The sequence below is a fragment of the Enoplosus armatus genome, chromosome 19 (genome assembly GCF_043641665.1).
Source record: "Enoplosus armatus isolate fEnoArm2 chromosome 19, fEnoArm2.hap1, whole genome shotgun sequence".
Classification (NCBI taxonomy): Eukaryota; Metazoa; Chordata; class Actinopteri; order Centrarchiformes; family Enoplosidae; genus Enoplosus; species Enoplosus armatus.
In genome coordinates this window covers 7312957-7327803 of record NC_092198.1, presented here as the reverse complement: position 1 = coordinate 7327803, position 14847 = coordinate 7312957, and the positions used below count along the sequence as shown (strand labels likewise).

The following is a 14847-nucleotide window of genomic DNA, read 5'->3' as shown; positions in this document are numbered from 1 at the left end:
AAACCCCCCTCTGCTTTTTCTAAGATTTGTACGTGATGATCGGCTCTCTGTTTTGGAAGTCTTACACATTGGCTGACCTGAGCGTGTCTGTCTGCGCTAAAATACCAAATGGTGTACCTTTTGTTGGTACTGTAGATCTGTAGGTTTTGTTTACTGTTGGTGTGTGTGGGTGTGGGTGTGTGTGTTTTTTTTTTTTTTGCATGTTAAGAAAGAAAAGGCATCTCTTTTTTTTCTAGAAGCTGTTTTTACTGTGAGGAGGAGAAAAATGATGCATGAGTGAAAGGGGGTCATTTATATGTCCAGACAGATCATGTTTCGATGCGTCCTCAACATTAGCAATACCTTGTGCCTTTATGTCTTTGGTGTGTGTGTGCGTGTGGGTGTGTGCGTGCATGTGTATATATGTGTGCTTGGCCTCAGCCCTGCAAAGTACATGTGCCTGTATGTGTACGAACTAAGTTGTGACTCTGCGAGTGTGTGTAATTGAAGGAGTGTGTGTGTTTTTTATAACACAATTGAGTGTGTCATTCACTTTCAGCGTACAAACAGTGGCATACAGTTTGATCGTTGTGAAACCTCTCAAAGAAATGTATTTATAGCAGTTGAAAAAAAAGACTTTACTGTTGTTGTAAAACCATTATTCATGTCGATATATTATCCTATAACCAACCTATCGTCAGTTTATACCTAAGGTACAGCCAGTGGAGCTTTGGGTGACTAGCTTTGAGATGCACTTACCACAGACCGGTTATCAATGCAGTCGTAGGGAGTAACCCTGTGTGTTTTAAAATCGTTAACATATAAAAATGAACCTTTTTAAATGTTGATATGTTTCTAAGGTGACCACACACACACACACACACACACACACACACACAATTCTGTCTTGCATGTTCTAGCACTTTCTCATGCCTGGAGCAAACAGGATCGAGCCAGATCAAACTGGATCGGACTGAATTTGGACGGGAAGCCGAGAGAGAGAGAGAGAGACAGACAGACAGACAGAGAGAGAGAGAGAGAGAGAGAGAGAGAGAGAGAGAGAGAGAGAGAGAGACACGTCTTATATTCATCTTTCTGATTGTGTGCCTTCGCTACTCTGGCATATTGAATCCTCAGTTTCTGCTTTTGGGGCCTTTTTCCCCCCTTATTTTTGGACTTCCTGGTTGTGCTCGTCGCTGGGTTCAGAGAACTGGACTTCGGGGACTGGACTGGAACTGACAGGCTTGTATGAAAGAGAGAAAAAGACTGAAAAAAGGAACAATCTGACTGGAGACAAACATATTACGTCCCTCTCTCTCTGTACACACAACTGAATGGACTGAGTTTATAAAGATGGCGGCCTCCACTTTTGATATGTTTCTGTTTTCAGCCCAGCGTAGAGCAACGGAATGCCAATATCAGCCACTTGTGTTGTGGGTTGGACTGGGGAGAACTGGACGGTAGCATCTATATACACCTGGTCTCATTTCACAGGTCTTTCTTGTCACATATTATTGAACATATATCACATCTGTTTATCGTTTGTTTGTTTTTGTTATGGATTTGTCAATGCCAAATTCTGTCTTTGGGCACTGAAGTTTTGGAACATGGCTTTTGAATGTGTTTGTTATAGGAGAAGCAGTTTTACTGTCTCCACGGTGAGCTCGCTTACATATAATGTGTCAACTGTTTTCTGTCTCTGTCCCCGCCATACAGGACAGTATTACAGTGGCTAGATCTGTGGAGTTAGAATGGTGTTTTATGTGTCTCGCACTTATTTGAGGATACAATTAACAACTTTATTTTTGTTTTCCAGTCAGTCTGGCTTATATTTTACTTCACAAAAGATTTGTTTATATTGTGTATATGAAGAGTTTTATTCCAGATTGAGGCAGCCTAAAACACTGACACCTTCCTTTCACAAATGACTGTTGGCATGATAATAAATCTTAGAGTTGGGGTTTCTGTTAAAGCTACGAAGCTAATCTTGGCCCACAAAACTATACATTTTGTGGGCCAAGGGTGAACTCTTCATGTGCACCTAAAGGTTTTGGATTTCTTTTTCTATCTCAATCACAAATACTCCTATTTACATATATGCTCAGATTATCATGATTAGAATGTGGAAACAACATTTTAGACCCAGGCTTCACTTTTAAACACAATGTTTACACAAGTCAACTTAAAAACACAGTACTTGAGAATCCCTAATGTTTGCAGGACTTTGGCGCGGATGCACCCATTTCGGATTAGGAATGATTGGTGGCTAGCCTTTCCCTCTGCCTGCTACATAGCAGCCACTATATCCCCAATTAATAAGGGGATGGGCGTTATTCCCCCTCTGATTTCCCATTGAAATACAGTCAAAGTGGTAACGCGGTTGTCATATCAAAGGAGACATCATACGTGCTTATTCTGTTATCGCCATCATCAGATCACCTGTACTACCTGTGTTTATCAAACCTGTCAAAGTAAAAGAGCTGATTTAGTATTGCTGATCAGGTGACCTTAACCATGTTAGTAATAATGTACAACCTCTAATCACTTCAAAGGAGCCTTAAAAGCAAGCCGCTGCTTTATAAGCAAGAATTGGTGTGTTCATTCATTCCCACTTATTTCAAGCACACATCAGCCACATCTGTCCCCAGCGCTTCACATGGTGGACCTCATTAGGTTTTTGGATTTAAGTTAATTTCTATTGGGAGGTTGAATTCGAAACACAGACTCAGCAGTCCAGATCAGCCCTCTTACTTCACGAGAACCTGCACTGCATTTTGGAGCTCATGTACACACACACATTTACCACGGGCCCTGTGCTAATGTGTGGCAGAGTTGTGCTGTTTGTGTTTCCTCTGACCGGGCATCACAGTGTTCGGTCAGAGGTTAAAAGTCACAGTGTGTGTGTGTGTGTGTGTGTGTGTGTGTGTGTGTGTGTGTGTGTGTGTGTGTGTGTGTGTGTGTGTGTATGTATGTGTGTGGGTGTGGGTGGGTGTGAGTGAAGTGGCTGCATGTGAGCCACCAGGAAGCATTTTTGGGATGTTTTAAGTTTTAAGGGAGGTGGGGGGACAGAGCGGGAAGGGAAGGGGAAAGGGGTTTGTTTCACGTGAACTGATTGAAGAGGATGTCTTTGTTAGTTTGGATACTTTTTATATATAAAGGAATTAATGCAAAAAAGAAGCATAAGGCTAGAATGTATGTGTAGGGGAGTACTGCTGTCCTGTTAGTTCATACCAATATTTTAAGTAAATAAACAGTTGTGTTTCCATATCCACTTTTCCCTCCTGTTGTTGATTGTGTCAATCTCTAAAGTCCAACAATAAATACATACGTGGTATATTACAACCTATTTAAAATGAGACGGCAGAGGCAGTTAAGGCTGCTGCATTCATTACTGTAATGCTGAATGGATTAACTCTACCACCTTGCGTTTCCAAAGCGTAAGTGCGTGAAAACCCACTAACCCCGCCCGCCCGGAGGAAACAGGCTCGGCTGCTGCTCCTGACGTGGCGAGCCGCTAAAGGCCCGCCGCTTCCTCCGTGGTCGGCGGCGATTGGGCAGACTACCTGTTTGGCATTTTTTACGAAAAAATGTAAATACACAGGTGTCAGCGGCATGGGCGCGTGTGTGGTTTATGTAAATAAAGCAGAAGCGAAACCGTGTCTCTGTTCTGGTTTCAGGGCGCAAACTGACTCAGACGCGATGCCTGGCAGATAGTTGGAGTTCAGACTTTGGATTTTAAAACGAGGTAAGGGTTATGATTACTAATGGTAACAACATTTCACACTAGCGTCGTTTGACTTGCATTTCCTCGAAGCGCCATGTCTTGTTTATCAAGGTTTTACTTCCTATAACTTGAGGCTGAACCATATTAACATTCTGCCCGCCAATAAAAGTTTTACTACAAAAACATATTGTCCAGAAGTGTCAGTTCACAGTAGACGGGGCTTTGGACCGGAGCTCCAAGGCTCGTTGGTGTGACTTCTTCTACACACACGTCTTCCACGTCGACATTGGACTGATATAGATTCGGGTCCCACACCTGCCACATCCACCTGACGCGCGCGTTTCCGTCCCCAGGTGACGGCTGCGCAGTCATGCCTCAGCTCACGGCCACCGCGGTGCTGCAGCTCGCGCTGCTGCTCTCCGCTGTGCCCGCGCAGTACTTCATCTCCCGGTGGAGCGGCTCCACGGCGGTGCAGCGCTACCACGCGACCACACGGTAAGACGCTTTGCCATATACGCGCCAGTGTAGAGAGTCTCCACTTTGACATAAAGACATTATATCCCTGTAGGAATAACATTGTGTTTTTGTCTGGAATTAATCAATAGTCATGGTGCTTCAGGTTGCTTAGAATTTGGAAAGAGTGGAGGAAATCTGTCATCAATGGCACAGCATGGATGGACTGGGCAAGCCAGCAGATGTCCAGAGTCCAGTGAGTATGGGGTGTTTGCTGGATCCTATCAAGCACCACTTGATAGGCCCTTTAAAAAGTGATTTCTAATGTTTCAAGTTTTTGTAGCAACAGGGAAACACACACACACACACACACACACACACCGGCCAGTCACTTGTATGTCCTGATACTGATAATGTTTTGGCTTTCCCAAGGTCTTTGGTTGGCTTGGGACAGGAAGTGCCACAAGAGTCACTTGCCATAGAGACCCTGCTTTATGACAATGACCAGGAGTTCTTTGGAGGTTTGTCTGTATGCCTATCTAGGCTACTATGTTTGTGTCAGTGGACATATTTAGAAAGATTAATCATCTGAAGCCTGTTAATCTTAGTAGCCCACAGTATTGTGTGACACACACATGAAATTTGTTGTGTATTTTGTATTTTTTTCTGTCATTTCTTGCTGTTAATATACTAAAAAATAGGCAAACTTTTTGGTCAAAACCGAATTGTCATGCATGTCATGAAAAAGTCGAATCAGATGCAAAGATACCCTGGCTTTTGCCTGTCTTCAGTTTGATTGTATGGTTTCTTAGAACAAACCACAGACAAGCAAATGAGTGAGTGTGTTTTAGTGCTTATGTGTTCAAGTGAAACGTTCTCACATGTGTAAGACAGTGAATAACCAGTGGGCTCAATTTGACTGCAATGAATGCGGCACAAGTGAAAAAAATTTGCCTCACAGGTTTCCCGTGTCTTTCTTCATCCCTGCAGCCTCCAAGACAGCGCGCAGCCCTCGTCCTCTGTATGTGTTCCTGCGGGTCGGAGAGGTGGTGATGGAGAGAAAGGGCCACATGGTTGGGGTGGTGGTGAGCTGGGACCCTGAGCTACGAGCCCCTCCAGAGTGGGTCGAAAAAATGTATTCCAACTCTGAGGTTAGCAGCCACAACTCCACACACCAATACTGTTCCTTGAGTATCCTTTACTTCAATTTGTTTCTCGCCCTCTTGTGTTTCACAAACTCAGTGCTGGCATGGACGTTTTAGAATTCAAATGCTTAGTTACTATACTTACTTTAAAAGCCAGTTCTGTGGCTGTGTGTATGTGCATGCAGAACCCCAAAGCAGAGAAGACGCCTCATTATAAAGTGCTGTTCAGCGGGCCTGGACCCTCCTCTCTGTTTGTCGGATACTTGCCTCAGACACAACTGGAGCGCATCACTGGGATGAGGGTATGTACTGAAAATCACAGCACATAAACACACACAACCACACACATTCAATGCATCTTGGACTCACTGTTGGACGCTTCCAGCCGGACATCCCCACCTTGGAGAATTACTTCACCCATTTTGATGGGGAGCGCTTCGTCATGCAGCCCTGGCTCAGAGAGATCTTCCCGGAGGATGACAATGTGGACGCCTGACTGTTCGGCTGTGTGTGTGATCAAACTTGTTGTCGCTAAGTTGACAAAAACTGCTAAGTGGTGACACATTGTTTTCAGCATAGTATTCCTGCAGCAGACATAGGTTTTCAGCAGGTGTAAAAGGTATCTTCCGCCACTAATTGTCGTTGTTGCATCCGCCATTTTTTGTCTTGTTTCACCCATAATGCAGTGCATGATAGGCTATCTAAATTTGTCTTACACCAGTCACTCATAGGGAAGCTTTATGCAGATAGATTTCAGTGTTTCTGGCAAGTCTGACTTAAATTAAAGTCAAAGACTAGGTTTATTTTTATGCAACTGGCCCCAGATCGAGGATCACTTTCAAATCTCTCCTTGCTGGATCTCAATATGAAGGTGTCTTTTGTGGATTTGGAGTTACACTCGGACTCACTTATGAAAGGTTGTAATTTAGCTCTTACTTGTCCAACTTTTATTTCTTTGAGATGTACAAATATACAGTATTTTCATTTGATGTGCCAAAAAATAAGTAAAAAAATATTTAATTTAATATTTACCTGATTTTAAAGACAGATTTGAATGGCTGGAATTAAGTTAAATGATAACAGCAACTGATCTATGTAGTCTTTTCCATTTATAACATTGTACTGGCTGAGGTAGAAAAAAACTTGAAAAACTGCACTTTTATTCAGCCATTACAAGTCATCAATAAAATACTTGAATATATGACCCTCTGCTCTTTTGGTTTCATGAGTCAATGACCAATGTCCTCAGAGTTTTTTACTGCTTCAGTCTCTGAGGCTGAAGGACACAGACACCCGGGAGGAGGCAGCTTTGTGGGGGTACAAGGCAGGTGAGGGAGGGTTCACGCAGCCTGGCCTCTGGATTTACAGCATCATGACACGTGGATCGTTAGTGTTAGTCCAATCAATAAAGTATTTCTGATTCTGATTCTGATTCTGATTTACATCTAGTGCTATCACCAGGTCAAAATTTCCATTAGTCCAGTTTCGTTTGGTTGATGACAAAATACTTGCAAACCTTTGCAAACTGTCTTTAATGTCAGCCTCAGTTGTACTGTTTAGTGCTAATTAGCAAAGCTAGCATTCTAACATGCTAAAGTAAGACGGTGAACAGTGTACAGATTATACCTGCCAAACATCAGCATGTTAGCATTGTAAGTATGTTGGTACTCTGACATTAGCATTTAGCTCAAAGCACCGCTGTGCAGCCTAACAGAGCAGATAGCATGGCCGTAGACTCTTGCACTTATTTGACAGCATTATTTGAATGCAGCTCTGCAGCATTCATGGATTCCTCCTTCAGTCTATGTCTCAGTTAATCTGAGCAGTATTTAGGACCCTGCTGCTGGGATATGGCTGCCTCTCTGATGCTTCTGCCTTCAGGCCCTGGCTGCCTTTCACCTGAGATCCCTGGAGGCACGTAGTGGATTAACCATCAGTAGTTTGCGTTTAGCTGAAACTTTTTTCACGCAGCTATCTGTACTGGTTGTCTTTAAAACCGGTGGACACAGGAGAATCATACTGCCGTGACATTTGTTTAGTATTTGCACCTATTGTAACTAGCATGAATTCAACCTGACCTTTCAATGAACAAACAAAACAAATTTAATTGTAACTTTTTAAATCATTATTTGCACTGACGAAAATGATCTCAAAGGTGAGATTTAATGAAAGAAAAGCCTCACCTCAAGAGAGAATCTGAATATTATCAATAATGAGCAAAAAAAGTTATTTTATTTCCCTATGAGTCTATAAATGAAGACACAAATTTAGTCTGGAGTTGGTTGCGACTGTGCCATCCTGCTATTTGTGTTCCTTAATGACTTTCTAATTCCTCATCAGTGGGTAGCTAGCCTCCACAGCAGGCAGGCAGGGAGCAGTGGCAGGGTGCCATCCAGGAACAGGTGCTCTTCCATGTTGTGCTTATGGTGTCCGTAGGCCTCGGTTGCACCCTTTAGGTTGATTTGAAATTGGGAACATTTCAGCGGGTTCAGTGCTTCACTCTGAGCTCAACGTTTTCTGCTCGCTCACTCGAGCGCCTGACTTCGACTCCAGAAGCTGATTCATTTTGTGGCTGCTGCTAACTAGCTTTGTTTTTAAGTTGTGTAAATAAGCTACATTGACCCGCTACGACTGCAGAGACCATTTAATGATGAAGCTTTGCCCTGCAGTCCAGTAACATTACAACTTAGATTTATCAATGTTTTCTGCCTTTTTTTCTGATTTAGCATGCCTATTGTAAGCTATTATTTGCTATGTTGATGGACTTTTTATGACTTTTGATGGCTAATTTGGAAGATCTCCATTGGTCCAGACACCCGTGGCAGGCTGTGCTGTAGAGCAGACATCTCAAGCTGATGCCATAAGCTTATTGATGATTGTCACAATAATTTAGATAGATAGATCACTCTAAGACTCTTGTTATTGTATCTCCATTTTAGGCTATTTTTTTTTTTTTGTGAATCAGTAATATGAATCAGTTTACATTTTATGAATACCCTGCATTTAACTGTCAGAATCACTGAGCTCATATTTTCATTTCATGCTCATTAACTTCTGTTCTGTTACTCTCAGACAGTCCGGTGTGTTTCCATTTGTTCTCCTTCACTCTTCTTTCAGGCTCACATTGGTCAATATTGACAGATTAACATCCAGGTCAGCCCGTTTTCTCACATCTTCCTGAATACTTTGCAGGTCAGACAAAATTGCTGTTTAGGGACCACCTTCCTGCTGGGCAGTACAATACAGCAGGTACTTCTTATTTGCCAGACTGAGACTAACAGAAGTCCAGGGAGACTGCGGGCAAGGGGCTAATCAAGTTACCAACAAAATTAGCACGAGAAAAAGCATTTGTTTACCTTGATCAGCTGTTGTCAGCCTTTTTCTTTTTGTCTTTTTATAGGGTTGCTTTATTTTTGCTGTCATGAAGTCTCTTAAGGTTATTAATTGAATATCAGATGCAACATTGTGGTGGCATTGAAAGCATCTTTGTGTTGTTGAATGACACCATAACAACTGAATTACACTGACATTACCCAGTAAAGGTAACTCTGTAAATCTGACATCCCCTCCGATCAATCAACCCCTGACCAGCTCAAATATATGAACACAAAAACAGAACATTCACAGTATTTACAGTTTTATTTATGCACTATGTACAAAGCACAAAGACAATGGTAGGTGATGGTGGATGGATGTAATGATGTTATCCTCAGACTCGTCAACCAACAAGGGGCGCTCCATCACTTCTGCCTGCTGTAAGAGATACAAAAGGAACAGGGTTGTAGGACTTACAAGTTCATGGAGTAGCATGTAACACCCCCTCCCTCAAACGTGATCAGCTACCACACCGAGGATGTCACATGGGGGAAATGGCAAGGTAGGAAAGAGAAGTGAAGTGCAGCTAGAGGGAACTAAGGAGAAGTTTCTGTTCTTGATTCTGTGCTGTACCTGGTGAATTGGATTTTGATGGTGCGTTTCATAAAGGTGGCAGGCTTGTTGGGGTCAGGAGGCAAGTCGGACAGCTCGACGGGATAGAATCTGAAAGGGAAGGACCAGACGGTGAGGTAAGTCACAGAGTGTGAATATCTTTGAGATTAGTTTAATTTGTGTTTGTGTGTCAACTTAACAGAACACCTGTCAAAGATAGTTTAGCATACCAGGTCAAATTTAAACTTCTTGGCCGGCGTCTCAGGCTCAGAAATACGGGGTCTCTTGGTGCTGCTGGGTGAGCACATGCTGGGAGATGGGCGCCTGCCGAGAGAGACACCTGTAGAGGAGCAGGTGCCTTTTGTCCCTGGAGCTGGTTCCTCGTTCTGCTTAGACTTCTGAGAACAGTTAATAGAAAAGGGTAACATATTAGAAATCAACATTAATAGACATAATTAAAACATGAGCATAAAATCACATGTCCCTACTTGCTATCGGCCTTCCTGTATCCAGCGAAGGACTGAAGATTCACATGGGCCCGGGAAATGTACACGTTTCTCTCCAGAGTTCCAACCAGGTGTCTGAGTTTGGACTCCACCAGGCCAGCCCTGACGAAGTGAAGAAGATATAATTTTCAGAGTGCGGGAAAGCACTACAGCAGCTGGAAATAAAATATTAAAAGTGTTTTCTCCCTCAAAGAGAACCACAGGCGTGAATAAGAAGCATTCTCATGCAAAGATATAAGATTGTCTGCAAAAATGTCTACATTCGTTCCAGATCTACTTAAACTTGGCTTCTGGTTTTCTTTGCTCTGTGTGTGTGTGTGTGTGTGTGTGTGTGTGTGTGTGTGTGTGTGTGTGTGAGAGTGTGTGTGTGTGTGTACTCACCAGCCGAGATGCTGCCTCTCAGTTGCTGAAGAAGCTTTCAGAAGAATGCAATGCCTTGAAACATAAGAGACAGAACAATGGCAGCGCATGTCACAGTATTGTGCCTTTTCACTGGAATCTTACTACATTAATCATATTTCCTGTTTGTTGAAGGAATTTCTGATCAATATTTAAAGCCGACCAAACTACACAGTGAGTAACATCACTAAACAAAGATGGAACAAAGCATATTAGATAATAACACAAATCCATCCGTGGGTCTGTCTTACAAAGCAGGGTTACAAAGATATACGCCTTTCATACAGGAGACCTACAAGACACCCAGGAGAGGAGGAGGAGTCCTTAGCTCCTTGGATGAGTGATCAGTTTAATTTCAACTTGGATACACTAAGTTCAATTTCCCCTTAACATGGTATGAGATAACTCTACACAGACACCTGAACGAGTGTCTCTTTAGACACTTTGAGACAGGCGCTAGCTATACAGTTGAGTAAACCTGTGCATTGTATATTTCTGCAAAATAGCAATTGAACTGTAGTTGGCTGGTAGCAAATGTAGACAAGACAGACCAGATACCCATGGCACTCCCTTGTACACTCTTTCACTGTCCCTACATAATAAACACTACTGAACTCGATAGCGAATACTAAATTGAGACAGGCCAACAACAGGGCAGACAGGCAAGGTATAATACTGCAGAGAGTTTTTACTTTGTTCTCTAGCCAAATTACCTCAATGTCATCAAACGACAGCTTTATGACAGGAACAAATGCATCTTCAATGGCCTAAAGACAACAATATTATCAGTCACTGGAAATAGGGAGAAAAATGTCCTTTGACTTGTACACAGTGAATCACTTAAATGGCTTACCCGTATGTCTTTGACCTCCTCCTGAGCTTTAAGCTTATTGAAGAAGGAGGTGAAGAAGTCCCCTCTGTCGAGAAACCCGGGTCCGACACAGAGGGCATCGATATCAGTGCCTGTCAAAACAGCACACATTCATATGAGAGGAAATGTGTGACAATGCCCTGAACCACTAACTTCACCGTCAGAGGAGGTAAACCACCACTGAAAGAAACTGTATGCTGTGCGTCCCTTCAGTTGAAGGGGTCACTTGTGAAATGTATGACTAATAAGGGTGGGAATCACCAGAGGCCCCACGATACGATACTTAGGTCACAATATGTTGATATTGTAATTTTAAACATTTTGTGATATGCTGAGTATTGCGATAACATATATTGCAATTCATCACCTATTTTCAACTGCAAATTATGTGTTTTATAATAAAATAAAGTTCAGTCAGTGCATCTCACTTCAGTCGTTTTTATTGCTGCAAAATATCATAAAGGTTGCACCTGACAAACTGAAGTGTTTGTATTACAGTCTACAGAGTCCAACTTAACTGAATGCAAACGTGTGGACTACTGTAATATTACAGGTATTTTGTATTAGATTGATACTTGGTGTCCGTGTATCGATACAATATTGTCATGCAAAATATCTCAATACCATGCTGTACTGATTTTTTCCCCCAAACCTAATGACTATCACATTTTTTTAGTGAGCCACTGTGAAACACAGCAACTGTGCTGACATGCACAGGAACTGTTAATTACCTTTTGAGTGAACTCCCAATTGGTAAGATCCAAACGGGAAGATCTTGCCTCCAACGTTTGCCGTTACCGTTTCAGGTAAGTTCTACAATAAAATAAAAAGTCATTATAAAAATGTATTATCTGTGCAATAACATGTTTTCAGTATCATCTTTGGAGTTAGAAGCAACAACATAGATAGAAAAGATGTCTTACCATCATTTCACAGATTTCTTTGAGCCACTCCTTATAAAGTGACTCCAGTTTTTTGACAACTTTCTCTCTACAAATCAAACATAATCGAATATTGTCATTTCTCTGAAGCAAGGCATGCTATGGTCCCTTCCACTTGTGGTCTGCCACTTGCATTAACTTCATTCACTGAGGACTGTTTTACTGGTTACTCCGTAGGGTCTCTGTCCGAAGTCTGCACAGTGGAATAACATCCAAGACACTGAGTCAAAGGTTGTTTTTTTTTCAGTTGTACCCCTCCAAGTTGTATCAATTACAATATGATAATAAAGAAACAGAGATATATCATACCGGTGACGGAGCTCCATGTCGTCTTCAAACACACCATGTGGCTTGAGAGTGTCAATCATCTCCCTGGTCTGCAATAGATCAGCTTCTTCAGGCAGATCATTGCTGATCGGACCAGTGATCCCATACCACTTGGGTACTGGGAATGGTGGCGCTTGGTGCTTGATTGGACTGAAAAGGGACATTTGCATGTTAGTGCACAAGTCATGTTTTTTAACGACTTGTAAATGTAGACCTTCTCTCAGCAAAACACGACGAAACAAGTGAAGTTCACACACTGGGTGGCGATAGTTGTAGTACTCTTCTTCTTCTTCTTCTTCTTCTTCTTCTTCTTCTGTTTAAAGGCGGGTAGCACCCAGCGTTTATGGCGCATTACCGCCACCTACCGTGTTCCCTACATCCATTAGGACAGAAAACCCCAAAATAAATAAATAATTTCATCAATAAATAACCAATTCTCTTCATTAACACAGTTTATTTTATTTTATAACAAGAATTTATATTTTCCCTCCTCAATGCTGAATAAATTAAGATTCAATACTCCCACCCCACATTTCTTTACCTCCTTCTTCAGCTTTTCTCAATGTTTTATACGTCTGGCAGTGACAGAAAACATGTTCAATCGTTTCTTCTTCTAAGCCACATTCACATAGTCCTGATGGACGTTTCCCTATTAAGTGCCTGTGTGTCCTGAGCCTCAGACTTGATATGATTGTTTGCTCTCTGGAGTTTTTTTCTTATTGTTTTCATACCTTCCACTTTTTTTCTTTATTTCATATATGAAACCAATGTTTTACGTGTTTTTCTTCGTCTTTCATAAACTATATCTTCTCTAATTTCCTTTTCCTTCATCTCTCTTTGTTTTCTCTTGAATATAAAAACAACACGGGAAAATAAACATGTTGGAGTCACTGGGTAAGGTACTGTGAAACTGTATCTTTTCTCATGTAATCCCATTTCTTTTGCCATTTTACTTGCTGCCCATACATAACATTCTCCTTTTGTTTTCCCACTTTCCCAGTATGCTCTAAGGACCTTCCCAGTTGTATGATCTTCTGTGTGCCCTTGCAGTCATTAGTGGCTTGTATCTTGGGTTCAGTGGTATTTCTCCCACCTCCACTGTAGCTGGAGAAGTCTTAATAGCCCCACAGCACAATCTCAGTGTCTGATTTTTCACTTTCAGCTTCGCAGCAACGTTTTTGCTGCTGACCTGCATACTACACTTTCATAATCAATCACTGATCTTATTAAAGGCAACATAGATCCATAACATATGGTTCTTGACATCATTAATACCTTATACCTGCTAGATATGCTGTATCTTTTCATCTTAACCCAAATATATCTGTCAAATATATTTTTTTAAAAGGTGGTAAAGTGTCAATGTTGTTTTTAAAGATTGTTCTGCCCAAGTGGTCAAATCAGTCATTGCAGGTTTAAGTGAAGTATAAGGCCAAAGAGTGTAGATTTCTACTGCCCTGATGAATTTATTTTTCTAAGTTAACTTCCACCGTGGATATCCTATGAGCAAACAAAAGTGTGTAATTATATTTTAATGTATCACATCTGCCTCAGTTCATCTTTAAAGGCCTGAGAGAGGGTTATGTTTTATCTGACAAACTGAAGAGGTTATTTCATACCAACTCTTGGTTTCCATACAATCTTACCATTTTTGTAATGTTAACACAGCAGTTCAGCTAAACATGGGCTCATGTTGACAGAGCAGATTCAAAATGCAAACTGCCTGAACAAACAAATAAATGAATAAAGAAAGAAAGAAAGAAAGAAAGAAAGAAAGAAAGAAAGAAACAGGTGCACCATTTCACCAAACACAAAAGGTAGGTGCCAACTACAGTATTTTCCTCATTCCTATTTACTGATTGGATGTATGATGTCACTCCTGGATAACAGAAGAGAAAAGTACTGTGCTAACTTTGGTGGTTTTGATAAAACATGCACTCGTTTGTCTGGGTTTTTGCAACTGTGTCCCTTGCAGAATCACAGATATCCAAACCTGTAATAGAGTTGGTTTGACTGGTGAGCCAACGACCACTGCACTGGCCCTAAGGGCCAATCTAATTGATTAATGACATCTGTGGTATATGATTTTGAGAGGGCTTTTCCCCCAAAACCACCTAAATGTATGATACATGAAACAAATATATCAAATAGGCATTCTTGATGGTTGGACCATGAGTTATACGACAATAGTTATTACTGCTGTGACACATACATAACACATACTGTATTATGCATCACAGATTGGTATTCTTGGATTTTGGAGTATATAATGTCTTGAAGTCTGTTTCTTTACCAATACTCATGTATTTATTGTTAATTTCTTTATGTCTATATGATAGCCTTTCTGTCTTGCTTCTGAATCATTCAACATGTATTTGATTTGATGGGTTTCTGGATATAACTGCATATTTGTTGCAATTTTCTGCAGTCAGACTGTGTGTACTGTGTTTCACAATAACAGCCTATATGTGGAGCTTGTGATCACATGATCTGGGTCCGCCTTCTCACACCTGTGATTTGCTCTCCTAATTACCTCATGAGTCATCCTGACGCATGCGCGCGCTCGTCTTAGCGC

At 41.5% G+C, this 14847-nt stretch overlaps 2 protein-coding genes and 1 long non-coding RNA gene across 3 annotated transcripts; 1 reads left to right on the top strand and 2 right to left on the bottom strand.

The window, feature by feature from the left end:
- Positions 1–3638: 3638 nt before the first annotated feature.
- On the top strand, positions 3639–6696 carry LOC139302569 (uncharacterized). The gene is made up of 7 exons (XM_070926274.1): positions 3639–3724; positions 4057–4198; positions 4323–4412; positions 4589–4677; positions 5147–5307; positions 5487–5603; positions 5687–6696. The coding sequence occupies exons 2-7, from the start codon at positions 4074–4076 to the stop codon at positions 5795–5797; spliced, it is 693 nt and encodes a 230-aa protein (XP_070782375.1). The 5' UTR covers positions 3639–3724; positions 4057–4073; the 3' UTR covers positions 5798–6696.
- Positions 6697–8921: 2225 nt separating this feature from the next.
- Positions 8922–9594, bottom strand: LOC139301851 (uncharacterized). Its single transcript, XR_011598896.1, has 3 exons — positions 9459–9594; positions 9250–9339; positions 8922–9054 (listed from the first exon to the last, which is right to left on the bottom strand). It is a non-coding gene; the product is annotated as an uncharacterized lncRNA (long non-coding RNA).
- A 118-nt stretch (positions 9595–9712) lies between these two features.
- LOC139302610 (poly(A) polymerase beta-like) lies at positions 9713–12624 on the bottom strand. The gene is made up of 7 exons (XM_070926312.1): positions 12530–12624; positions 12255–12422; positions 11928–11994; positions 11736–11817; positions 10987–11096; positions 10839–10900; positions 9713–9836 (listed from the first exon to the last, which is right to left on the bottom strand). The coding sequence occupies exons 1-7, from the start codon at positions 12622–12624 to the stop codon at positions 9713–9715; spliced, it is 708 nt and encodes a 235-aa protein (XP_070782413.1).
- Between the last annotated feature and the right edge of the window lie 2223 nt (positions 12625–14847).

What these genes read in the sequence shown, in the direction of transcription:
- LOC139302610 (XM_070926312.1), bottom strand. Translation starts at nt 12,624, where the DNA reads ATGCGCCATAAACGCTGGGTGCTACCCGCCTTTAAACAGAAGAAGAAG. An exon ending in ACTACAACTATCGCCACCCA is followed by an intron (nt 12,423 to 12,529) that starts GTGTGTGAACTT and finishes GTCCCTTTTCAG; the next exon opens with TCCAATCAAGCACCAAGCGC. An exon ending in AAGAAATCTGTGAAATGATG is followed by an intron (nt 11,818 to 11,927) that starts GTAAGACATCTT and finishes ATTTTATTGTAG; the next exon opens with AACTTACCTGAAACGGTAAC.
- LOC139302569 (XM_070926274.1), top strand. Translation starts at nt 4,074, where the DNA reads ATGCCTCAGCTCACGGCCACCGCGGTGCTGCAGCTCGCGCTGCTGCTC. An exon ending in CGCTACCACGCGACCACACG is followed by an intron (nt 4,199 to 4,322) that starts GTAAGACGCTTT and finishes ATGGTGCTTCAG; the next exon opens with GTTGCTTAGAATTTGGAAAG. An exon ending in TGACCAGGAGTTCTTTGGAG is followed by an intron (nt 4,678 to 5,146) that starts GTTTGTCTGTAT and finishes TCATCCCTGCAG; the next exon opens with CCTCCAAGACAGCGCGCAGC.